The sequence below is a fragment of the Felis catus genome, chromosome A3, assembly GCF_018350175.1.
Source record: "Felis catus isolate Fca126 chromosome A3, F.catus_Fca126_mat1.0, whole genome shotgun sequence".
Taxonomy (NCBI): Eukaryota; Metazoa; Chordata; class Mammalia; order Carnivora; family Felidae; genus Felis; species Felis catus.
Genome location: NC_058370.1, coordinates 104255001 through 104282407, shown reverse-complemented (window position 1 = coordinate 104282407; position 27407 = coordinate 104255001). Strand labels below are relative to the sequence as shown.

The 27407-nt window shown below is 39.2% G+C and overlaps 1 protein-coding gene and 1 non-coding gene across 2 annotated transcripts in view; both read right to left on the bottom strand.

Moving 5' to 3' along the window:
* BUB1 (BUB1 mitotic checkpoint serine/threonine kinase) overlaps positions 1-27407 on the bottom strand; it is a 47012-nt gene that overhangs the window by 12964 nt on the left and 6641 nt on the right. The window contains exons 5-18 of the mRNA XM_011281169.4: positions 25810-25853; positions 24870-24970; positions 22842-22894; positions 22564-22748; positions 21119-21270; positions 15750-16009; positions 13885-13943; positions 12464-12592; positions 12258-12368; positions 11404-11503; positions 10274-10355; positions 7081-7255; positions 5061-5148; positions 724-962 (exon numbers count right to left, since the gene is read on the bottom strand). Of these exons, the coding sequence (XP_011279471.3) occupies positions 724-962; positions 5061-5148; positions 7081-7255; positions 10274-10355; positions 11404-11503; positions 12258-12368; positions 12464-12592; positions 13885-13943; positions 15750-16009; positions 21119-21270; positions 22564-22748; positions 22842-22894; positions 24870-24970; positions 25810-25853 (1778 nt within the window). The remainder of the gene's footprint in view (positions 1-723; positions 963-5060; positions 5149-7080; positions 7256-10273; positions 10356-11403; positions 11504-12257; positions 12369-12463; positions 12593-13884; positions 13944-15749; positions 16010-21118; positions 21271-22563; positions 22749-22841; positions 22895-24869; positions 24971-25809; positions 25854-27407) is intronic.
* Positions 3352-3491, bottom strand: LOC111559972. The gene has a single exon (XR_002741432.2). It is a non-coding gene; the product is annotated as a small nucleolar RNA SNORA29 (small nucleolar RNA).

Here is a 27407-nt window from a genome sequence, read left to right as displayed (position 1 = left end):
ATGAGATGTACTTTGGGTTCACAAAAGAGAAATAATTTCTAAAGGGAAGAATAAAGTTTCTGTCCAATTTATGCTATAAAAATGCTTTTAGTGGTAGTTTCAAAGACTAATCCAGCATGATTACCATGTACTTAGTGCTAAGCCTGTGTAGGACACTGTTCTGAGTACTTTATGCTTAGTAATTCACTTGGTCCTTACAAGATTCTGAAGTAGAACCATCACATCCAACCACAGAAAAGGAAAGAGGGCCACAGAGAATTGAAACGATCTTGGCCAAGATCATGTGACTGCCTAAGAGGAGAAGCTAGGACTAGAACCTAGTCAGTCTTCAGAGTCTGTGCTCTTAGCCACTGTGCAAGACTATCCAAGACTGTTTCTGAATAACCAGGGGAAAGGAGTTAAGCACTGAGCCTGTTTACATTTCTGTAAAATCGGGATACCAGTCTTAAATTAAATTCCTGGCACAGAGTAGACCCTCCAATTCTAACTCCCTCTTCCAACAGTATTTGTTTTCATACTTTCTAAAATTAAAACAGATTCAGTTGCCCTTCAAGTATGCTACCATTGTAGCACACTCCGACACGGTATGCAAGTTTTGTCTGAACTTGTGGTCTACTCAATGACATTCAAGTCCCTGTTCTTTGAGCTTCTTTCACGGAACAGCTTTCACCAGTCTATTGTCCTTATTCAGGGACACAAGTAGGACTGAATATGTGTTCATACTTGCAACATCAACATTCCCAAGTGAATTAGTCTGCATCCATTCTGTTTGGCGCCCAGCATTGGCATCTGATGGATCTTCTGCAACGGCGAGGTCAGTGTCTATGAGTTTACAAGCCTCAAGGCTCTGCTGTACCTCACTGGTTAGCACACCGTCTGCAGGAGGCTGGTTCACACGGAGCACGGATGCTGAAGATACATCTGTAGGGAACGCTGGTTCTGGGCTTTTCTCTTGAATGGGACTGAATGTGTTAAAGGGATAGACAAGAGGAAACAAAACACCACGTGATTACAAGTCTATTGGATTTGATCACACAAAAAGTCCCACACAACAGTTTCCTTTCCATTCTGGGAATGACATTTCAAAATTGCTTCACAAAGAGTTGAGTAAAGCATTTTCTTCAGATAAACAAATACTTACAAATACAGCTAGTACAATATAAACAGAAATAAAATCAAAGACATGGAAATATATTCAATAAATAGGTGAGGGAATACACTGGATATTCTCCAGTGATAAACACTGGGAGGGATGGGTTTATTTCCCCAAGCTGTCATCTAAGTATCACTACTATTATCAAGACTGACTATTTAACTTTATCCCCAAATGGCTTTTTTCACAGCATTGAAACAAACAGAAAATGCCATAATCCAACAACCTAACACCAGTGTCTTTCTTTACGCACACACATACACATATATAGTTGATCTGTATTATTCATGGGTTCCATATTTGTGAATTCACCTACATGCTAAAAGTCATTTGCAAACCCCAAATCAATACTCATGGTGCTTTTACAGACATGCAAAATGGTGAAAAGTTTTAGTCACCAACACACGCGTTCCCAGGGGAAGTGAAATAAGGCAATGCTCTGCATTCTTGTCTCAGGTCTCACAGTATAAACAAGTGCCGTTGCATGGTATACTTAGTAACGTATTTTTCTGAATTTTTGTTGGTGATCTCGCTGTTTAGGATGTTCCCCAAGTGCAACGCTAAAGTGTTGTCTAGTGTGCCTCAGTGCAAGAAGGCCGTGATGTGTCTTACGGAGAATATGTGTTAGGATAAGCCTTGTTCAGGTATGAGTTACAGTGCTGTGGGCCTGAGTTCAATGTTAACGAATCAACAATGTTTATTAAATAAGGTGTCTGTAAACAAAATGTTGTGAACAGAGGCTCACAGGAACCTGTGTATCTCCCCTATGAATAACAAATGGCTCCGTGTTGGATAATTCAGAGTTTGCAGTGACTTTATACAAAAGAACCAGTGAAAATAATAAGAATTGACTGTGTGTGTATTTTTATACACATAATTCTCCTCCACCTTCACATCCACATATGCACAAACATATGTATAAATTTTTACAAAATGTATATTTTGAGAAAAAGGACTTTGTACATACAACTTCATGTTTCATTCTTAATTAAAAAAATTTTTTTTAACGTTTATTTATTATTGACAGAGAGAGAGAGAGAGAGAGAGAGAGAGAGAGAGAGAGAAAGAGAGAGAAAGAGAGAGAAAGAGAGAGAAAGAGAGAGAGCATGAGCAGGGGAGGGGCAGAGAGAGGAGGAGACACAGAATCCGAAGCAGGCTCCAGGCTCTGAGCCGTCAGCACAGAGCCCGACGCGGGGCTCAAACCCACAAACTGTGAGATCATGACCTGAGCCAAAGTCGGTCGCTCAACCAACTGAGCCACCCAGGCGCCCTTCTTAATTTTTTTTTTTTTTTTAAGTTTATTTATTTCTTTTGGGAGAGAGAGAGAGAACGTGAGCAGGGGAGGGGCAGAGAGAGGGAGAGAGAATCCCAAGCTGGCTCTGCACTGTCAACGCAGAGCCCAATGTGGAGCTCAAAACTAACGAACTGTGAGATCATAACCTGAGCAGAAATCAAGAGTCGGACCCTTAACCAACTGAGTCACCCAGGTGCTCCTTCATTCTTACTTGAGAGGCATTTTTCTTACTATGAATTTTTTTAAAAAAAGAAACTAATTTTGGAATAGGAATAATTTTAGATTTAAAGAAATGTTGCAAGGATAATAAAGAATTCCCAAATACTCCTCACCTAATTTCCTCTAGTGTTATCATTTCACATTACAGAGGCTTCCCTGTCAAAACCAATAAACCAACATCTGTTATACTATTAACTAACCTCCAAACTTCATTTGGATGTCGCCAGTTTTTCCACAGGGCCCTTTATTTGCGCCTGGATCTGATCATGGGTACCGTGTTGTATTCAGTTGTTGGGTCTCCTTACTCCCTTCTCATCTGTGACAGTTTCTTAGTGTTTCCTACTCTCCCAAGACCTTGTCCTTTTTTAGGAGTACTGGCCAGGTATTTTGTAGAGTGTCCCCCAATTCAGGTTTCTTGGAGGTTTTCCTCATGACTAGACTGTGAGTATCGGTTTTAGGGAAGAATATTCCAGAGGCAGAGTGCCCTTCTCATTGCATGACTACCATGAGCTATCACTTGTGAAATTAACCTTGATCATTTGGAAAGGTTGTGTCTGCCAGGTTTCTCCACAGTCCCAGCATGGATTTGAATCACCACACTCCACCTAATCCAGTGGGTGTATGCTGGAATAGAATACTTTCCTGGTTTTTAGTAAGTATTGTCAATATTTTATTTTACTTAGTTAATTTTCTGTTCAGCCATTTCATATAGAAGGAGGACACAAATAAATCCTCCCTCTTCAGATCATGGCAATTTTAATCTATCCCATAAGCATAGCCACCAAAATCTATTATTGGGAGAAAATGTGGTAGTCAAATGGGAGTATTTCCAATATTTTATATTACAATAAAACATAGTAGAGGTACCCATGTACACAGAAAAAGTTGCTTCCAAACCCGTATGTATTGCTATTAAGTTATGTGAGTATCCAATTACTGTGGGTGCATAAGTCATCAATAAAACCCTTTTCCCTTCTCCACGAGAATTTGAATTTTGGTAACTTTCTAGCTCTTCTCCCCTGAAAACTGAAAACGTAAGAGTATCACTGTCAACACTGCTTATGGTAAAAAATAACCATTACTGGTAACTGCATTCTAGACTGAGAGAATTAGGAATATACGCTGGGAATCCACAGCTTCAGGCTTCAGGTATGACGACTCTTGTAATAGGCCTGTCCCTTGTGGGGACTCTGGAATCTAAATCGAGTGTTGCAAGAGCCACTGACACACTAACACCCATGGAAACAAGGCTTCTAAGCCAGGGAACTTCTGTTCCCTCGGTCTTAAGTGTTTCCTTGCAACTTAATCATCTCACAGGGTCAAAGACAGTTATTACCCTGGCAACTGATTTTTGTCCTGTATAGGTCTATGCTATGCCAAGGGTGGCTTATGGCAGTCTTGTGATTGAGATGTTTAGTTGCAGGTGGGAAGATTGCTGGTGAGCCTATCGAGCGGCATTTTAAATTAAAAGGCAAGATCTGTTAATTTGCGTGTTTTTTTTTTTTAATTATTAGTGAGTTGACCATTTTCTACATGTTTATTCATTTTTTCTTTTGTAAATTCTGCTCATGTCTTTTGTCCAATTTATTTACCGGAGTCTCGCTTTAAGAAGAGGTTTTTAATAACGAGGCGGCACAGCATAGTGGTGAGAGCAAGCAAGGCTTTTGAAACTAGAGAAATGGGTTCAAATTCCAGTGCTGCAATCACAAGTTGTAGGACTATAGGTCATCTATTTTTTTTTTTTTTTTTAACTCTCTAGACCTGGTTTTTTCATCTCTAACGATGAAAAGGATAGTTCCTACAATTAATTTACTGTAAGGATTAACTAAAGGGTACAGTGCACAAAAAGTGTCAGCATCATACGGGAATATAATAAATACTCGAAAATTGCAGCTACTCTTAGCGTCTGTTGCGTTTCCCAGACTATTCAAAACAGTGCAACTTTACTTCCGCAAAGCACTAGCGTATGCTGCATCTGCATTTTGTACCAATACCTAGGAGGCCGAAACATTCTATCTTACTCCTCTTGAAAGAAAGTTATTGCCTTTCTCAGAACGGATATAAAGAAAGAGATGCGCATTTGCTCGGTTCCGCAGTAGTTTTCACGCGCCAGGGTCTTTCGCTGGTCAGAGTATGTAAGGCTCTGCTCTCCAAAGGAGTAGAAGTCAGTCACAGGAACTGTTCCCACAGACTCTCTGCTACCCCAGCTGCTTCTCTCACTGCCCTGATGTGGCCAGCGTATGGTACATAGAGAGAGAGTACCTTCTGGCTTATCCCTGCGAGTCCATGAAGTCTCTGTTTGCCTCGAAGGGTAGGAACTAGGTATTCCACCACATCCTAAAAGCAAAGCTAGAGTGACAGTGGGTGACAGAGGCACACGTGCCCTCATACTACCTGAACTTTCTGTCTTTTGAGGGTTCCACCACGTTTTCTTCACGAGAATCCAGAGTCACGTGGGGGCACTGTTTTGCTACCACGTTTTCTGAAATATGGAGAAGATGAGAGAGAGAGACGTTATGCATGCGTGTGTCCATACACACACGACCTCATATGGTTATAAAGTCCAGGATTCCTTCTTATACCAACTTGTGTTGTAATTTCAAAATAGCATTCCATGGTAAAATGTTCCATAATGTTTAAAAATGGGGAAAAAAAAATCACTAAAATTTTTTTTACCACCACTACTATTTGTGAGCATTGCAACTCCATACAGTCCTTCAAGAGAAAAGGGTAGGAAGGGTGGCAAGTCAGTTCTGGGCAGGATGAGCAGCCTACGGAGGTTACCGGTATGGTGGAGGGCACACCCTGCTTCAGGAGAACCTGAAGACAAGGACGTGGAGAGAAAAACGCTGCAACGCTTCTGGGGGTGGGGGTGGAGATTTGCGGGTCCTTCTGTGTAACTGCTTTATTTAGTCCGTTAGTGTTTAGTTGGTTAAACTGATTTAGAGTGTTTGTATCTGGAAGCTACCTGGCAATACTCACCATCACTCCCTTTAACTAAAAACAAACCAATGAAAACTGTCTATGGAAAGACAAGCTAGGAAGGCAGAAATGTGGAGTATACCTCTACCAATGACGCTAAGACTACATACAGCCAGGTATTACACCGGACTAAACTATCAGCTAGTGCCTCACCAGACAGCTGCTAATCCTTTTTAGAACTAGAACACCAGCTTCTATTTATCTAACTGACGTGCAAATACTACAAGAACAGGCAATATTGACTCTCTGAAAGACTCTACTGAGTAAACTAGTTTTCCCAAATGGAAAACACTTGGAAAAATTTTTTTATTAAAGTGACAAGCTTGTGATGGCACTTGGCAGTTGTCCAAGTTTCAACTGAACTCTCCTTCAAAATCCAGAAAAGAAATGTAACATACTGAGCTAGTACTCTAAGAGAAACTTTTTAGTCTTTGGTTAAAAATGTATAGGTCTATAGGCTCAGACTTTATAGTGCAATATACTTCCACGAAGTAGAGTGCAATTCTTTGAGCGTTCTTTCATTGTTGCTTTGGGGAACAATTACTATATTTAATAGAAGTGTCATCAGTGGGGCACCTGGGTGGCTTAGTTGGTTAAGCGTCCGACTTCAGCTCAGGTCGTGATCTCACAGCTCATGGGTTCGAGCCCTGCATCGAACTTTGGATTCTGTCTCCCTCTCTGTCCCTCCCCCTCTCATGCTTTTTCTCTCTCTCAAAAATAAATAAACATTAAAAAAAAAAAAAAGTTTGGCTAGTAAATTCGTAGTCATCAAAATGGTAAAGTGGTCCCAGACCTTATTGTATGTATTTTATTGGTTGGTATTTAATTTTAATAGGTTGGTAATAATTATTTGCACTCAATGCCAATGTCTTATATTAAGGTTCAATTCAGATAAAGATCTTTGATACAGGAGTGTTATGTTTAGGGGAAATAAGGACTGTGAGTTTTATTATTACTCTCATGAGGTCAGTCATTAAAAAAAAAAATACCTGATTTTCCCGAGTGTAGTACTTGGCTATAACTCTAATGTAAAATTTGTAGACATACACCAAGGACTAAAATTTGCTATTTTCTACTCTTAAAATAGACCTGTCCATAGTGGTCATTTTGTTTGCAGTAAGCATAACATAAACCTAAATCCTGTACAAATGGGTTGGACTTTGCATATCTATGTTCAAATGCTTGTTTTCCTCAAATGCAGGTTTTCCTCCTGTTCCACCTATAATCTAAGGTATTACATTTCTAAAATGCACAGACTTTAAGAAAACAATATACCAAAAGAAAAAAATCATATATGTAATAATACAGTAAATGGACTTGAAGCTTTTCTTTATAATTTTTCAACTTCCATTTAGGATTTCCAAGAAGAAAGCTAATTGTGCAAGAACTGAAGCTGGCAGAAGACAACATGCTAACGTAGTGCCACACACACCTTTGTCTTCCAGAGCGTGCACGGAGTCCCCTGGTGGCTTGTGGAAAGGAGTAGATGCGAGCTGTGCAGCAGAGGTGAAGGCTCCCGGGCTCTTAGGACTGGGCGCCAGGGTTTTGTTGCAGCGGACGCCCCATACGGTTGAATCATCTGAGAACTCTTCCGTGTGAGGTACTTCCTGCAACAAAAGAGGAGCTGAAAAAAAAGCAGCAATCTCCTTCTTTCGTCCACAAAATGTAACACACTCAGACTTTTTAAGATTCAAAAAATGAGAAATTAAAGTATTTTTTTAATGTATATTTATTTTTGAGACACAGAGACAGTGTGTGAGCCGGAGAGGGGCAGAGAGACAGGGAGACATAGAATCCCAAGCAGGCTCCAGGCTCTGAGCTGTCAGCACAGAGCCCGATGCGGGGCTTGAACCCACGGACTGTGAGATTGTGACCTGAGTTGAAGTTGGAGGCCCCGGCACCCCCCCCCCCCCCCAAAAATGAGGAATTAAAGAGAAAATACATGTCACCCCTGGCTAACACAGTCAAGGACATTGTGGTTCCATTCTCCCCAGAAGTGGGACACACCCCAGTGGAGTCGCACTGCATTCAAGGGTTACGTTTTATGTTCCAATTTTTATTTATTTTTTAATTTGAAAAGCCTAGATTTATAGAAGAGTTACAAAGATAGTACAGAGTTCCCATGTGCATTTTGTCAAACTTCCTCTGATGTTAGCATCTTATAGAATCCTGGCGCATCTCTAAAAACACTACTCCTATAGATGCTATTTGGATTTCATCATTTTTCCACATGTCCCTTCTCTGTTCCAGGCTCCAGTCCAGGACACATGTGGCATATAGTCTCCTCTAATCTGTGCCAGTGTATTGGTCTGTCTCAGTCTTTCTCACATGGACACTTTTGAATACTGGTTGGGAGCTGTGTACAATGTCCCTCCCATTTGGGTTTAAATTTGGCCTTTCATATGTTTAGACTGGGGTTATATTGATTTCAGGGAAGAATATCAGGGGTAAAGCGCCCTTTCTTGTTACATCCTATTAGGGGATATATGATATTAACACAACTTATTACTGGGGATAACCAGTAATAACCAATAACCAGATTAACCAATCAATCACCTGGTGAAGGTAGTGTCTGCTGGGTTTCTGCTCTGCAAGAAACTATTTCTTCCTTTCCTGACCCTTATTTATTCATAGCAAATCATAGTTAGCCTACACTCAAAAGGAGATGGGGTGCCTGGGTAGCTCAGTCAAACATCCGACTCTTGATTGTGGCTCAGGTCATGACCTCACGGTTCCTGAGATCGAGCCCCGTGTTATGCTCTGTGCTGACAGTGCAGAGCCTGCATGGAATTCTCTGTCTCTGCCTCTTCTCCATGCACGCTCTCTCTCTCTAAAAATAAATAAACTTAAAAAAAAAAAAGGGGGGGAAGTAAATGAAGATCCACTTCCTGGAGGGAGGGATATCAAAGAATTTGTGGACAGATGTTAAAACAATCACATTGAAAATGTGAGTGAGATACTGCAAGGCTATACAAATACCTTGTTCCTTCTTAAAGTTTCACTCACTAATTTTAATATTCATTTATGGATCTAGCTTGGAACAATGATTACTGTGGTGTTCTCATGGCTTTTTCTATTACCACTCATTCCTTCTCCGTTTATTACTTCTCATTTTTACTTCTACTTATTAATTCTTCTGTAAGGAAGTTTTGTTTTGTCTTGTCTCCCATTTATTTATACCATTGTTGACATTTATTTTATTTCTTGGGTTATAATCCAATACTACCTTATTCTATTTATTTTCTTGTTCAAATTGTGCCTGGTTTGGCCACTGGCTTATTCAGGTTGGCTCCTGAGTTCTTTTGTTATGCCATCTTTTTTTTTTTTTTTTAAAGCGCTTCCTTACTTTCTGGCACTACAAGATGCTCTAAGCTCATCTTGTATTTTTCTTCTTCAGCCTCAGAATTAACTGTTTCTCCAAAAATGCAATGGCCAAGTTTTAGAGTCTATACACAGAGAGAAACTGCTGAGTCAGAATTACACTAGGCAAAGCCCTTTAGTTGCCAATAAAATGCCACCCATGGTTTTAATATGCGGTGCACAGATTTTATATAGCCACCGTATCTCCTCCAATGCTGGAGGAAACACTGGCTGTTGTTTCTTCAGATGAACACAGGATAAAGCAATTGGCTTATGCTTAGGGACAGGATGCAAAAAATTCATCATGGATTTTTTGGCCAAAACACATCTGGTTGAACAGTTCGGTGAAATGCATCTATGAATTGATGCCACTATATTTGAAATCCAGTCCATTATTTGGAAGTTTTTAAGAAGGCCAAAAAGTTCATCAGAAGGATTAGTGAACTGAGTGATAATTTGTTCAGAGAATCCACTGTGGGGGTGCCTGGGTGGCTCAGTCAGTTAAGCGTGCAACTCTTGATTTGGCTCAGGTCATGATCTTACGGGTTCGTGAAATCGAGCCTCGTATTGGGCCTGTGCTGAGAGCATGGAGCCTGCTTTGAATTCCTTCTCTCTGCTGTCTCTGCCCTACTCTCTCCCTCTCTCTCTCAAAATAAATACATAAATAAATAAATTAAAAAAACAAAAACAGAAACAGAATCCACGGTGGAATTAAAACTACGAACCAGGGTTTAGCACAGCTTTTCAGTGCTAGAGTCTGACCCCTCACGGTCAGAGGGCTGGGCTGGGTGAGTGGAGAAAAGCACAGCACCCACATAACACACTCAGGGCGAGAGCAGAAGCTGCCTATGGGCTGGGCACCCTCGCTGCTCTGACAGAAGAACGCTGACGCTTGTCGCTGAGTTACACTGATGAAGGACCTTCCAGTTTAATTTAGACTTGGGTTTTCTAACATTCCACTGGAGGCCTCACTTCTTGGGTTTGGAAAAAAAATATCTCTCCCACTGGTTCCTCCTGCCAAAGGAAAGGCTCTTTGAGGGCAAGGATCATATCATTTTTTAGTTTCTGTATCTATCACCGTGTATGATACACAGTAGATGCTTGAATAATTGTAGAATAATGTTCCAACCCACTCTTCATATTACATTGTACTTTTCAGAACAGTTTAATATACACTAACTCATTTGATTGACATAATAATTTGGTAAAATGAAGGGCAAAGAGATATAAGACTAATTTCATGGATGAGGCAGTGATTCACTCACATTTGGTTTTGAAGGAAATCTGCTCATAGAGCGTTCTCCAAAGGTCCTGGCTCCCGTGGGTTTATTTTTAGGCTGTGGTAATCTAAGGAAAGATTTCTAGAATTATAAATTGTAAAATATGCTACAGGGGATACTACCACATAACTAAGACTGTTAGAAACGTTTTCCATTTATCTTATTTGACTAGTAAGATATTTACTTATTTACACATTTACACATTCCTTACTTTTACAGTAGTTGTAGAAAAACTGAATGCAAGTTGAATTAACTTGACTGTACACATAAAAATAGATCTACAGTAACTTAAGAGAGGATAGAACATATAAAATCTCTACTACACTGAGGTATAAATAGGACAAAAAGAGAGGTAGAGCTATCGCCAATAGGTCACAGGTGCCATACATCATATTTCTTATCTCTAAGACTAGGTCTAGCTACGGAACTTCTTTCTGAGCTGATCAGACTGTTTCCTTTCTGCCTCAGTGTGAATCTCTCCAACACCGCGATACTCTTAATTCACACTGACATCTCTCTTTCCACGATTTAAACTGTAAACTGTGAAAATTCCTGGAGCTACCCCATTTTACTCCCACATATGGCTCCCTGGTGATCTTTCAGCTTAAAACATCTCTCTGTAGCATAACCCAATATAAGCCACTTCCTTTTCTACTTTATCAATCCTGCAAATACAAACAGAGCATGTATGGACACGTGTACTGGTAAACTCATTCATACCTAATTCAACTTCAAATCTATAGAATCCTTCAGTTCTCTGGTAATTTGTAACCATACTGTTTTCCTGTCAACACATGCTTTTGTTATGGGAGGTCTGCTTTCTCATAACTCTGGTGTCCAATGCAGATCTGGACAACTTTAGCAAGAATCTTCCAGTCATGTGGTTAAAATGCTCACCAGTGGCAGAGCTGGCACTGGTACCCAGACCATCTGATCAGTGAGCCACGTTTTCTCACTATCCCGAGTCCCAGAGGAACCTCTGCCGGCATCTCATGTCCCTCTGACAACACCCATCTCCTCCAGTCCACCACATCTCTTCCAAACCCGGAGAAAAACCTGGCTGGCTGTTTCCTCAGGTGGACACAAGATAAAGCAATAATTAAATGTGTCTTTACCCATAATTTTCCTTGTTTCCATCCTCGAACACAGGAAAAGCAGATGACAAAGAAGAGATGATCTTATTGACTCCCCAAGCCCCAGAAGAACTTGCATTTTCTGCATTGGAGTAAAAAGTAGCATTTTATTATTGTATTAGGAAAAAACATTTATACTTTATGCTAAACTTCACCTACAAATAAAATGGAACAACAGCTTATAGAAAAGAACTGACACAGTTTTCAAATACTAGGTAACAAGATAAGTCACTTTGTAGTGAGATGAAGGGACTTAACTGTGGTCACAAGGTTTAACACTCAAGCCTGTAGGTCTTGAGCTCCTGCTACATGCAAGGCACGGTATTCATCATTCTCCTAAAACATTGCTCTGGTCACCTGACTCACTGAAAAAAGCTCTCTGTGGCTTTTCTTTCCATTTCCTGTAAGAAAGAATTGACCTCTTAACTTTATATTCTGAGGCCTCCCAAGACTAATGATCCTATTTATCTTTATGATGATCTCGGTCTGGCTTCCAGCATAAAACCTGGGACAACAAATGTGGGCTCCAACACTCCACCCAGGCCATTACTCGAGCCAGGCAAGGCTCAAATCATACCTCAAGTACTCAGCTTTTCCTGGCCATTCCTTACTCACCAGGATTTTGTCCTTCTATTATTTTCTAAGAAATAAAACCAATCTGTGACATATATTTAGTCCCTTTACAAACACTATCACATTTTTTTATTTCATGCATTGTCTGCCCTTGTGGGACAAGCTAATCAAGGGAAGGGCAATTTCGTGTATATTCCTTGATATTTCCTGTGGCAACCACCCACAATGCCTACACACTTAGTAGTGTTTTAACAAATTATTACTTTGAAACTGGGCCTCAAAAGCATCTTCATTTTGATCTAGAGATGGCCATTCATCTTTGTCATCAGAAATATCAGGAAGCGTCGGAGCCTGAAACATATTCATGATGAAACCTTAGAAGAATAAAAAGAGTAACTGTAAACATGATTGCAAAGGAGCTTTCATTAATTTGTCGCCAGATGCTACACATTGAAACAAGAGGCTTTACCTAATGCTTCTTTTGTGTGCACGGTGGGTGATGGCTGTACCCTGGATGGGGTTGCCTGAACCATTCCCAGTGACGTGTTTGGAGTTGTGTGAAAAGAACCCGTGTTAACAACCTTATGTGTTTCAGACCCTATAAAGGAAATGGGACAAAAGGCATTACCAGCAGAGAAATCAGAACAATTTAGAAGGCACAAAATTTAAGGAACATTGCAATGAGAACATTTTATTATTGCTGATAATTACCACTAAGGACTTCTATTATTATAGTGCTCACATATCTTTCACTTTTATTTTTATAATAGTCCCATGCGGTAGGTAAGGCAAGAATTATCCTTTTATGGAAAAGGAAATGACAGTTCAAAGAGATGAAGCGGCTTGGTCTCAGATCAGATCAAATCAGCCGCCTTGTCATAAGTAGCACCCTTCGCTCCACTGTCCCCTAAGAAATACATGTTAATAGTCACACAGTGAATCTTAAGACTGGCTTTCCATTTTACTCAGCTGGAGCCCGGACAGCGGCATACAAGGCCCCGTAAAGCCTGGGCGGGACCTGCTCACTCAGACCTCATCTTCCTCTGACTCACTCCAGCCACCTCAGTCTCTTCGCTGTGCATACAAACCATCAGGGAGATTTCTCATCTCAGGGCTCTGCATTTGCTGTTCTCTCCGCCTGAAACAAGTTTTCCAAGCTAGCTGCATGGGAAGCTCCCTCCTTTGGAACTTTATCCAAAATATCACTCTGTGAGCATCTTTCCCGGTCACCTCTGACATTTCAATCCCCTCCCCCTGACACTCCCTTTCCCCTTCTGTGCGGGTGGGAGGTTTTGTCTTTTCTGTTTATAACTCCATCCCTAACTACCTGGAACAGTACCTGGCATCTGGCAGGTGCTCAGGAAGTCTTGGTGAAATGCAGGTGTTCCCAGCTGTTTCGAGCAGCTTTGCTCCCCACTGAACCGTCACTCGAGAGGATACCAGTCACATAGGGCAAGTGACTGCACAATCGATGTATCTTGTTTTGTTCACAAAACTTACCTTGTATGCAAATGCCTCTAACAAAGTAGTACCAAATAGAAGTATAATCCTCCTAATTAAACTTATAATTACCTTTCCTACCCCACAATATATTAAAGATAACTCTTGTTTTAGGTAAATCTGCTGAGAAATTTAATAAAAAAGGTTTCACGAAATCAAATTTCCAAAGGATTCTACCTAAAAAGATATGACCAAGAAGCAGATTTCTACCTTTACTTGAGATGCTCTGGGGCTTCTCTAACCCCGAAATTCTAAGAATTGGAAAGTGAACACCCCAGTTCATTAAGGCTTGAAGTCTTCATGAGCCACAGCCACCCAAAAGACCTCTGAGTGACCTCAAGAAGCCTGGGCAAAGAGGTCAGAAACAAATTTAATATAATTAAACATTACCTTCTTTTATCTCTGCCCCACTCTGTGGTTTGAATTCATGAGTACTTTTAGTCACACATCTGAAAGAGAACACTCTTGAGACAAACTGACTCCCCAAAACAAACAATAAACAATGTCAGCAATTACAAGCCTGTTTACTTACAGTACAGACGGAAGTGCTTAGGTGTAAGTAAATAAAGTGTTTTATTTTTTCTTTCGTTTCCTTTTGAAGAAAAGAATTCTTATAGATCAAGGTCAGGTACTACATGTTGCCTTGACACAGTGGGCCTGTATTCTAACATCATGATAATCACTCCTGTATCTGGGAGGGCAGGAAAACTGCCTCTAATTCGAATGACCCCATTTATTACATAGGCTAAAGGGCTCACACCCAGGTCCAGGCCTTGGTGAGCAATGCAGCTGGCCACAGTCATGCTATGGGAAGCACTGGTGTGCTTTAGCTGTGATGCTGAGCCAGTAGCCACCTAGCATGGTTCTGCCGACTTTAAGAGTTCTCAAGAAATAAAAAAGATGGCACACAAGACATTTATATCACAGTTTAAGTACAGTCACGATAGTGGACCTCACTTGTCTATTTAACATTGCTAAAATTCCCTTAGCAGGGACCATGTTAGGGTGTAAGTAAAAAGTACAACACACTTAATTTTATAAATCCTCACTAAACTGTCTTAAAAACATGAGTTCTTACATGAGATTCCAGACAAAGGCATCTTTTCTCTGCCACGGTAAGCTGTCCTGGCTAGTGAGAGTACCAACGGTCCATTCAGTCCCTTGCCCGGGCCGGGGTCAGGGTCAAGCTGAGGTGCTTCTGACTGAGATCTGAATGTTCATTAGGTTAAAGAGTTTCACAGTTTTATAGGGACAGCTCGTCTGGCCCCTCCAGCCTCATGACTCTGTCTCTGCTGGGGCGGATGGGACACGCAACATCTTTTTGAGCCTGTCACTGCTCTCCTGTTTTTATCATTTTATAACTGTGTTAACAGTGAAGAACTAATAAGGTCATAGACTCCAACGACGCAACAGTTCTTTTTTTACATACACTGTATGACACAGGACACAGGTCTGAATTATTAATCTAATGTGAGTGAAAAAGCATTTTAAATATTATTTCCAGCAGAAATCATTGATAAAAGGTAACCTCAGATATTGAGAAGAATCGGTCCTTATGAGCCATAATCTGTGCTAAGGAGTTTAGCCCAAGGGAAGGGTACAAGTTACACGGTCGCTCTCATTTTTTCTAACGGATCAATAAAATTGCTGTATGTAAAAAGAGAGAAAGAGCGTGCCCAAGTCATGGGAGGTAAAAATTTAAACAAAGTAAGTTATTATTTATAAATTATAATTTATGAAATCTAGGAAAATCCCTCAAAATTTGGGGGAAAAAATCCCCAAAGCAGTGTACAACAGATGGGTTTTGGCATATCGTGTAACGGATATGAATCCCAAATTACTCCTGGTGGGAAGCCAGAAGGATCAGGAGAACCCATGTGAGGAACACGTGTCTGGACAGTAATAATCACTACATGTATTCAAGGCCAGTAAGAAAGGCCATTTCAGTTTAATCACAGTTTAATAGCTGTACATTCTCCAGTTACAAAAAAAAAATCGTGAGTTTCAGGTACTGAATATTCTTAATCGAAGAGAGAAGTATGAAATGAAATGAACACTCTAAAAGAAAAATAGTATAATAAGTCTGAAAGATTTGGGACGATTTCGGTAACTTTTTCAACATGTCCATCTACAGATTACAGTAAAAACAGGAATCATTCATCTTTTATATACTGTTCTTGAAACTGCAGAACATGTAAAGAAGCTGACAAATGCCACTCCCATCACTATCGTCTCTAGGACGACCTTCGCCTTACCCGTCATCTTTTCTGGCCACTGGAAACATGGAGTCTGTCACTGGCTGGGCTGCCAGAGGGACAGGAAGAGATACACTCTGGCTGATGGCTGGGGACACCGAAGCGGCAGTGACAGCATTTGCCATAGGAGGAGCAACAGGTGTTGCCTCTCTGGGTCTCTCCCCCATGTTCTTTGAGGTCTGCTGATTGATGGCTGGAAGACACAGAGCTCTCGGTTCCTGCTGGGAGCCTGCACTTGGCCCCGAACGTGCCGGATTAACCTTTCAAGTTAAGCAAACAAAAACAAGGCCGTGAAGTCCGGAGTACCACCCATGAGGTACTACAGCTTTTCAAAGAATGGCATCTGTCATCAGTAGCTTCCTCTCCCCTTGTAGCATCCCCACACCCTTCAGGTACAGCCAACAACAACAAGGACCATGTTACATGATGGATGCTTTTGTAGCTCCTTCACCACAGATAAAACTGGGCAGCACCTATTTCCTGAAATAGGAAATAACGAGTCCCTACAGTTTTATCAGTGTTTAAGAACTGTCTTATTTCTCTTAATTTTGAGAAAGGACCAATAAGTCAATGCCCTCAAATGCTCATAATGGTATTCCCTTCATTAAAATACACTTGGTAACCATCTTCTCTCTAATGAGGAGATGTGAATCTAACTTGCAACAATAGCTTCCACAAAAACATGGCTTACAGTGGGAAGGCTGACAAGCTCTGGACTTAAAACCTTTGTTTTTCAACTCATGTGCACTTAGACTGTCACTGCACACTCTTGTGTTAAAAAGTTAAAAGACAGTAGAGTTCATTCCTCACCATATAAAAGTATTCTCACAAATTGTTAAAAAAAAAAAAAAAGGCACCAACTTCTATGGCAAGAATAGTTAGTTCACAAACAAATGGATAAAATATAAAAAGTTCATTTTTACTAGTCATCAAAAAAAGTAATCAAAAATGACCTATCCCATTTTCTCACCTACCAAACTAAAAACAGATCAAAATTAATAATAATATTCAATTCTGAAAACATGTTTTGAAAAGGAATAATCAGACTTTCCATACCAGATATCAAAACTTACAACAAAGCTATGGCAAATATACAATATGGAATGATCAAGAAGAAACCTAGCAACCAAAGCAAAGGTACATTTAAAAAAATTTTTTTTTCAACGTTTATTTATTTTTGGGACAGAGAGAGACAGAGCATGAACGGGGGAGGGGCAGAGAGAAAGGGAGACACAGAATCGGAAACAGGCTCCAGGCTCCGAGCCATCAGCCCAGAGCCTGACGCGGGGCTCGAACTCCCGGACCGCGAGATCGTGACCTGGCTGAAGTCGGACGCTTAACCGACTGCACCACCCAGGCGCCCCAAAGGTACATTTTAGAAACAGATCTTGTATATTAAAAATTTAGCATGCGATAAAGATATTTTAAATCAAAGGGGAAAGGTCGAGTAGCTCAGTAAATGATTTGGGGGCAACTGACAATCCGTTTGGGAAATATATCCTTATGCTATCCCAACACAAAAGCAAGCTCCATAAAGGAAGGCTTCTGGTTAAAGACAGTGGCTTAAATATGTGCTTTATCATCCACTACCTCCAAAACCTCACCAAAAGGTTGGTAAAGTAATTCTAACACCTAAAACAACAGTTGGAGGAGGCTGATCAGCAGAAAAGTTCAGACACATAGATACATCTCAGAATGGAAATGAAAGTGGAGCTGAAAGCATGAACTAAGAAAATTCTGAGGGAAAATGATTCCCCTTCGAGAACATAGCATCCAGCCTAATTATCACCCATGTGTGAGGGTACAAGCAAGAGATCTCACAAAACGAATCGCTCATATATGCTTTTTTTAAAAAAAGCTCCTAGGGACTGTGTGCCACCAAAATGGGGCTGTTAAAAGGAAACAATGCCATAGGAACTAGAAAATAAGCAGGGATACACCACTGGAGAGGAGTCAGGAGAGGACAGCTGCTTGGAGGCCAGCGTGGAAGAACTAGACAGATGGTTCTGGGAGGCATGTGGCCAAGCGAAGTGAAACTAAGAGCATACCTGATGTACTTGAACGTAATGAAAACATATTTCTAGTTTCTCCCAAGAGTTTAGAGAGAAATAACTGATAAGTATCATAAAAATATAGCACAGGAGAATAAGGAAACAATTATTTTAACAATTTCTTGGAATTATCTAGGGAAAACAAATTATACAAAAAAGGAAATCCAACTAAATAAGAAAAATATGTAACAATCCAATAGCAAAATGAACAAAGTCAAATTTAATTTAAAAAATTAATTTTAAGAAAAAAAAGACAAATTTAATTTAAAAAAATTCTTAAAAGTTTTTAAGAAAAAAAAACAGCCACTAAATGTATTTTTAAAAGTCCAAATTTACCTGTGATTAGAAATAAACACATCAGATGGTTAAAAATATTTACGATAGGTAATGTTAGCCAAGCATATACAAAAAACACGTACTTTTATTCACTATTATGAGTGTAAAACAGTAAATTTTTGTAGGACAGATGGGCAGTATTTTAGGTGCACAAACTTCAGCAGCAATTCTACTTTTCTGTGTCTTTCCTAGAGTAATCATCTCATATGTACAAGAATGCTCACTGCAGCATGGTTTATAATAGTTTCCACATGACACATGCCCTTCCTAAAAGGTATGAGAGTAGACTGTGATGCTATTAAAATCAGTTGGATCTCAATGTAATAACAAGGAAAGATCCGTAAGGTGGGTTAGGTAGAAAAAGCACAAAGTAAGCCTTATACAGGCTTACTGTATAAGCCTGTATATGTCAATTGTATACATATTTATGTGTTCATGCATAGTAAAGTTCTGGAAAAATGCAAACTACATAGTTAGTAACCATTCATTTATATACATGTAACTATACACACACATGCACATCCACATATATAACATCTTTGCTTTTATAAAATCATAGTCGTGCATTTTTATAATTTTCAAAATACATAAGAAATTAAAGTGTTACTAGAATGAAACCAGACCACTTTCTTACACCATCCATAAAAGTAGACTCAAAATGGATTAAAGACCTAAATGTGAGACCTGAAACCATAAAAATCCTAGAATGGAACAGACAGTAATTTCTCTGACACTGGTCATAGCATTATTTCTCTAATACGTCTCCTGAGGCAAGGGAAACAAAAGCAAAAATAAACTATTGGGACAACATTAAAGTAAAAATCTTTCACATCAAAAAAAAAAAAAAAAAACCCAAGAAAAAAACAAAAACAAAAACCCAAAACTGTAACAAAACAAAAAGGCAACTTACTGGGAGAAGATATTTGCAAATGACATATCCAATAAGGGGTTAGTATCCAAAATAAATAAAGAGCACAACTCAACACCAAAAAAAAAAGAAACCACAACAACCAAACATGGGTATAGGACCTGACTAGACATGTTTTCCAAAAAAGACATTGAGATGGCCAAAAGACAAATGAAAAGATGCTCAACACCACTCATCATCAGGGAAAGGCAAATCAAAACCACAATGAGATATCACCCTCACACCTGTCAGAATGGCTAAAATAAAAAAGTCAGGAGGGGTGCCTGGGTGACTCAATCAGTTAAATGTCCGACTCTTGGTTTCTGCTCAGGTCATGATCTCAGGGTTCATGAGTTCAAGCCCCATGTCGGGCTCTGCACTGCCAGTGTGGAGTCTGCTTGAGATTCTCTCTCTCTGTCCCGCTCTCTCTCTCTCAAAAAAAATGAATGAACTTTAAAAAAAATAAGTTAAATTACATTAAATTGAAAAAATTTCAGGAAATAACAAGAGTTGGAGAGAATGTGGAACCCTCGTGCACTGCTGGTGGGAATGTAAATGGGTGCAGCCTCTGTGGAAAACGGTATGGTGGTTCCTCAAAAAATTAAAAATAGAAATACCATATAGTTCAGTAATCTCACTACTGGATATTTATCCAAAGAAAACAAAACAGTAATTTGAAAAGATATATACACCCCTATGTTTACTGCAGCATTATTTATAACAGCCAAGATATGGAAACAACCTAAGTGTCCCTTGGTAGATGAACAGATAAGGAAGACGTAGCATGTGTGTGTGTATATATGTATGTATATAACATTCCACATATACACACAATGAAATACTATGCCACCACAAAAAAAGGATGAACCTAGAAGGTATTGTACTGAGATAAATCAGACAGAGAAAGGCAAATACCATATGATTTCACTCAGATGTAGAAGTAAAAAACCAAAACAAAGGAGTAAACAAACAAAAAAGCAGAATCAGACCTATAAATACAGAGAACAAAACTTACGGCTGCCAAAGGGGAGGGACGTAAGGGGATAGGCAAAATGAGTGAAGGGGAGTGGGAGATACAGACTTTCAGTTATGGAATGAATAAGCCACAGGAATAAAAGGTACAGAGAGGTAATGGCATTTTAACAGCATCCTACGGTGAAAGATAGTAGCTACACTTGTGGTGAACACAGCATAACACACAGAGAAGTTGAATCACTACGTTGCACACCTGAAACTAATGTAACATTGTGTGTGAACTATATTCAAAACACAACAAAACAAAAAAAAGGAACAAAAAAGAAGAAAGGTTGTATGCCTGGAATACATCAGGAAGCAAGGCAAATGTAGCATGACTTTGTAAGAACAAAGGGGCAAGAAAACTTTTGGTGTGATGTATATGTTCACTATCTTGATTGTGATGATAGTTCTATTGGTGTACATACATGTCAAAACTTAGCAAATTTTACACTTTTAATGTGTGTAATATATTATATGTCATTTATACCTCTATAAAGCTCTTAAATAAAAAGAAAAAATCTAAAAAAAAATTCAGGTGTTTATCTTCATTGTATCCTATGTCATAGGCAGACATATACTATGTGATCACTTAAGCAGCCATTATGTAGCTTAAATTTATTCTCAATCAACCCCATTCCTTAATAATTTTAAGAAAATCATGTGACTCTAACACACTCATCACCTCTCCCCGCTTCCAACATGAAACAATGGCAAGCAAAATACAACTAGGCAATTAATTAATTAAATTATTAAATTCATATTCTCATCATATAATTATGTCACTGTATCAAAAAATCCAAAAAAGACTACATATATGAATACATAAACACATAAGTATGTACATACACACATATAAAAACATACTCTTTGTAACTTCCTTTTCTCATTTTACATTTTGAATACCTTTCTGTGTCCAATCGTAAAAATTTGGAAAGCTAGTATCTAAATTAACATCAGAATTAACTCTAAAAATACAGCAAAGAAAGGAGCAAGTAAAAACAGAAATCAGTGTTACTGGTTGCTGAATGAAAAACATTCAGCAAAGAGCACGCACATACCTCAGACCTTTCCTGAAAAGTAGGCAGGTTCTCCTGGGACGTCTCCACCACCTGATGCAACTTCTTATGAAGTTCATCCATTTTCTGTTTTAATAGTTGTTCTTCAAAAGCATTTGCTTCTTTTCTTTTCATATAATGTCTATCTTCATTTACTTTAGGAAAGAAAAAATCGTTTCCATGCAAGTTTAAATTCAGGTCATCACAGGAATACACAAAAAATGAGTGAAAGGTTATTTTAAGATGGCAATTTTTTTTACTAGTCTTTTCCATGTATATCAGGTTATTAGCACTGAAAGGTGTATTACCTTTTAATTATAATTTTTACCTGCCTTTGGGATGGTTATTTTTCATTTCAGGGCTTGTAAGGTACAAATTTACAATGTTGACCAATAAAAAATATTTGATAATAGCACAATGATAATAATCACTTTTTATAAAAGTCATGATTCTACATATCATTTGAAAGTGGAGCAGACAAAAGATCTAAATCTCCAGTGCCTTCTGAGGAGGAGGAGTCCGGTACCCTGAAAGTTCAGTGCCTCACATGTACTGCAGTAAGTCTCACTTGCAAAGGCAATTAACATAACCATATCACATTCAAATCAGATCCTTTGGCCAAGCCTTTATGTCATAGTGTGTGAAAGAAAAATGCATCCGTGCATGGCACAAAATGGGTCCTCCATGAGGGTTAACTGCCTGTCCTCTCAGTTGTTGAACAAATGAGAAATGATAAACAAAAAAGGCCAACACAGAGCAGCTCTCGTCCACATGACTTAGATGGTATAAAAGCCCTGAGTGGAACACAGTTCCACTTTCCTCTCTAAAGTTCACGCTGTTACAGCAAAGACAAGCACAAACTTTGGTGTTAACACTCATGGTTTTCTCTGTGAGGAACAAAACTTGACCTACTACGCAGCCATAGATAACGTGGCACTTTGATCAGAGGGCTCCTTCTGAATGTCTTCTTTGTTGTTCTTGCAGATTTTAGAAAATCTCTTCTCAACTCCAGTTCCTAACCTAATCCTTTCACAGTACAAATAACTGACCTACAGGTTTAAAATTGCTGTATACAGAAGTTCAAATCCATTTAGATGATATTTAAAAGCTTAAAATATCACTAAAACGAAGGCAACGTTGGTATATCTCTTTAATCTACATTAGTGCTATATCAACTCTGAGCTTTGCTGTCAAGACATCAGTGTAGTCCCCTGGACAAATGCGGCCGCTACACTTTTCAGGAAAGGTCTGAGGTATGTGCGTGCTCTTTGCTGAATGTTTTTCATTCAGTAATTGCATTTAATAAAGATTTCTAGGCTTCAGATACATGAGCTAGAGACTTTTTTGCAGGTTCTTTCAGCATAGTCAATTACCTGTTTAAAAAGGGAATTACTCAAGGTTATTATTTTAAGTGACTAGAGTATCTCAGATCACAAGACTGCAAGTACCCCATTGTTCATGCTTTCTCCGTTGATTGTATTTCTGGGCTCTCAGCTCTTCAAAGGAAAATTCGGATTCTCCACGAATAAGCTTCTCCTTGCAATACATAACAACCTGCTGAACATCAGCTTTGGCTGCTAGAGACGGTTGTGCAGAATATCCTGATTTGGAAATCATGATCACCCTTTGCTCCCTACAATGGGGAAAAATGTATTATTTACAACAGTGTACTAAAACAGCTCTTGAATGACACTAATTAATAGACTATTGCACTGATGATACTTGCATTTTCGACTCTTTATCGCAAGCTGAAGAAATCACCCCAGAAACTTCTGAGCCCTAAAAAGACAGAAAGGGAACATCAGCATTCACTTATCTGAAAAGAAACTGCCATCCAAATTATTTCACAAAACAATAAGAAAGTGTTAGAGGGGTTCTGTAACTAGATTTATATATGTTCTTTAAAATTATAATGAATTCAATCATAATCAATTATTGATTATTAATCTTACAACTTTTGTAACTAAGAGTCCAATAGGGAAATGATTTTAAAAAATTCCTACTTGGTAATAGAGGAGGGCACTTATTTCCCTCTAATCAACAGACAAGGAGCTGGACCACAGTGCCTATGTGTTCCTAGATTAATATTCCAAAATCCTATATTAATAGAAACAAAAATCATAAAAATTTCCTTCTGATACTATTCTATCCTCAGGAGTTCCCAATGCTAGGACTGATTCACCAAACAAATATTTATTGAACATCTTATACATGTCCTGAACTGAGCTAGGTCCTGGAAATGTGACCATAAGTAAGACCTATCTCTGCTGTCTAAAAATTTACATAGTCGGGCGCCTGGGTGGCTCAGTCGGCTAAGCGTCTGACTTCAGCTCAGGTCATGATCTCACAGTTCATGGGTTTGAGTCCCGCATTGGGCTCTGTGCTGACAGCTCAGAGCTTGGAGCCCACTTCGGATTCTGTCTCTCCTCTCTCTCTGCCCCTCCCCCGCTCGCTTACTCTTTCTCTCTCAAAAATAAATGAGCATTTAAAAAAATTTTTTTAAAGTCACATAGTTGGGGCAATAGGAAGCAATGAGGCTGGCAAATGTGTAGAATGTAAAATGAGATAGTTTGAGTATCTATCAAAGTGAGAAATGCATATTCTGCGTCTAAGAATGTGTTATATGAATAAAACTTGTAACATGCACTAAGGACAGAGGCCTTTCTGCTAGAGTCAGCTTAAAGGAGGTCCTCAGCAAACTGAAAGAGAAACTGTAGTACAAAGAGGAAAGATCCTGGAAAACAGGCTGGGGAAGCAGAGACTTGAGCAGAAGAGATCTCAATAGGGCAAAAATCTCAACAAAGAACAACAAGCACAAGTGAAAGACCACCTTTCCCAACTGTGATGGCAGGGAGGGATGCAGTTACATTTACTGGTTGGTGGCAGAAAACTGACAGATGTCATCTAATGGCTTTTGTTGTCTCATTAAAATAGTATTTTTGCCAGCTCCCAAAGGAGAGGTTAGAGACAGCCAGGTCCCAAGTTTGAGGAAAGTGAAAAGAAGTTTAACATCATTATAATGTGGCATTAGACAGTGAAATGGGACACGTAGGAAATACATAAAACACAGTGTCAACCAGGAAATTGGAAACAATTTCTGGGGAGTAGTAAAGCCCTGGTTAAGGTTATAGGTACTATTGTTCCAAGTTCCTGAGTTTTTTGTTTTTTTTTTTTAAGTTTACTTTTATCTATTTTGAGACAGAGAGAGAGAGAACATATGTGAGCAAGGGAAGGACAGAGAGAGGGAGAGAGAATCCCAAGCAGGTTCTGTGCTGTCAGCTCCCCCTGACATGGGGGTTTGATCCCAATAACCATGAAGTCATGGCCTGAGCTGAAGCCAAGACACTTGGACACTTAAATGACTGAGCCACCCAGGTGACCCAACTTCCTGAGTTTTTTAAGCAGGGATCAGAAATTTCCAGGTGGGTATTATCTAATGTAGGGGCTCATGGGCCCATGTGAGGGAGACCAGTAGAACCAAGGAGGAGAGAAGCTGCTGGGGAGGAAGTAAAGACAGAAGGTGAAAAAGTGGGGGGGGCCCTAGGTCAGATAAACAGATAAGTTATTTAAATCTGATATCTGAGGTGAGCAGTGGTAGATGATGACAGGCCACAGGTGCAGGTGGCTGACAGAGAGGTTAGAGTCACAGGAACAAGATCAAACAAATGAGATGTCAAAGTGGATGTAAAAGGGAGCTGGATGACCATTCAATGCCATTCCCAGTTTCCACACAACCCACAAATGTCATTATTACCTGATTCTTAGAAATGCAGGCTGAGTTGTTTCCTGGATTTGATTTTGATGTCACCATTTGATTTAAAATCTGAGCATTATGGAGAGGTTCCAAGGTTCTAGCTATGGGGGGGGGGGGGGGGGGGGGGGGGGGGGGGGAAAGGATGAAATAAAGAGAAACAAGGATAAAAACACATTAAGTAAAATTATTACAAATATATTCCCCTGGTCTTTCAATTAGTAGCATAAGAAATAAATCAATTCATTGATCACTGTCTTAGAAAATGTAACTAAAACACTTTTAAGAAGATAAGAGAAATATTCTAGAGATAATTTAAACAACAGGATGGGATAGTTGATGCTTATTTCTGAAACATAATCTTTATTTCTAAGAAAATATATGACTACCATTTTTTTTTTTTTATTTATTTTTGGGACAGAGAGAGACAGAGCATGAACGAGGGAGGGGCAGAGAGAGAGGGAGACACAGAATCGGAAACAGGCTCCAGGCTCCGAGCCATCAGCCCAGAGCCTGACGCGGGGCTCGAACTCACGGACCGCGAGATCGTGACCTGGCTGAAGTCGGACGCTTAACCGACTGCGCCACCCAGGCGCCCCACCATTTCTTTAAAAGTTGCATTAAACACATTTGATTCAATTCAGAACAGATGGACTCCAGAGTAAGCCTTGTCCTCTATTTTTGGCCAATTTTGATTATTTTTTTAAATCCTAAAAATAGAATGAATTCAAGTTTTCTTTTGGGTTTGCTCTTTTAAATTGCTAAGACAGAGCTCTACTCTCCAGGGATATTTGCTAGGCATTATTACCAGAGTGCCTTCCCTATTACCTAAGGCAATACAATCAATAAATACTGGATGAATTATTTTCTTAGGGAAAAAAAGCCAGCGCAAGTCAGACTAAATTATTAACAATTTAGACATTTTTAGAAAGCGTTGTTTTACCTTGAGTTGGCAAGTGGGTTTCAGCAAGGCGTGCCTGAAATAACCTAAGTGGCAGGAGTAAAGGCATCAACACAGATTATAAGCTTACAGTGAAAACTAAATCAATCTATTTAGATCAATCTAGATCAATCAAGACAGCTTATCATAAGCTAGTAAAGACTGAGGTTGAGAGAGAATGTAAAGTTGAATTTTAGAATTGCTTCAAAATTAAAAAAAAAAAAATTCTGGGATTTCCTTCATACCCAATTACTGTATTAGAAAAATTCCCCCTCCTGTTTAGTTTATGTCCGTATTTCTCAAACTTATATAATAAACGTACCCTCTTTCTCTGTGTATCGTCTGCAAATGTTACAACATGGGGTGTCTGAACTCCTTATCTTAGGCATTCTACACATCTGGACCATAATGAATATAATGTTAAGAAGAAAGAAGTCTAAAACTTAGACCACCACTCCAAATGGCAGATATATTATTGTTCATGCTGTGAGAAGTTTTTTTTGTTTTTTTTTTAATTTTTTTTTTCAACGTTTTTTATTTATTTTTGGGACAGAGAGAGACAGAGCATGAACGGGGGAGAGGCAGAGAGAGAGGGAGACACAGAATGGGAAACAGGCTCCAGGCTCTGAGCCATCAGCCCAGAGCCTGACGCGGGGCTCGAACTCACGGACCGCGAGATCGTGACCTGGCTGAAGTCGGACGCTTAACCGACTGCGCCACCCAGGCGCCCCGAGAAGTTTTAAAATATATCATTTCATGGCAACTTTGCACACCAAATCACCTGTTGAGTAAAATGCAACTTCTAAACCTGACATTTTTGGGTGATATCGACAAGAATCTAGAGTATAAAGAGAATAAGAGATGTACAACCAAATGCCAAATCTTGTGACTCTTAATTCAAACAAACCAGTGGTTAACAAAGCAAGCAAGCAAGCAAGCAAACAAAAAAGCAACTCACAATGTTTTACATTATGAGGAATAACTGAAAATTACGGATATTAAGGAATTAACAGTTAAAATTTGTTAGGTGTGAAAATGGCCTAAGCTTCTGCACAAAAAATCACTTTCTAGAGATGTTTATGTATTTGGAATAAAATATTTTGCTATCTTGGATTTGCTTTAAATTCTTCAGCATAGAAAAAACATGATCAAACGTTAATAATTACTAAAAGTACATGACAGACAAAGGGGAGGTTCATTATATTTTTTTTAAATGCATGCTTGAAAATTCTCCTTATCAAGTTTAAAAAGAACATGAGTGCTATAGCAAAGTTGAAAACAATGAGTGTATTAAGTCTGGCAAGGGGTACAATAAGATAAGTGATCTCAGATGCTTCTGGAGAGGGGCCAGCTGGTATAACCTTTTGAGCAGGGACTGTGCTTATATGTACCACAAACCTTAAAAACTCTTCATTCACCCTTTGACTATATAATTTCAATTCTGAGACTCTATCAGAAGGAAAGAGATAAAAATAGGCAACCTATTGGGAGCTAACTCTATGATAAAGGAAAAAGACCTTGACACGAAGCTGCAGATATATGTAAAGCATGCCTGCAAATCCTATAACGAGCAGAGAACAACATGTCAACTAAAATGCCAG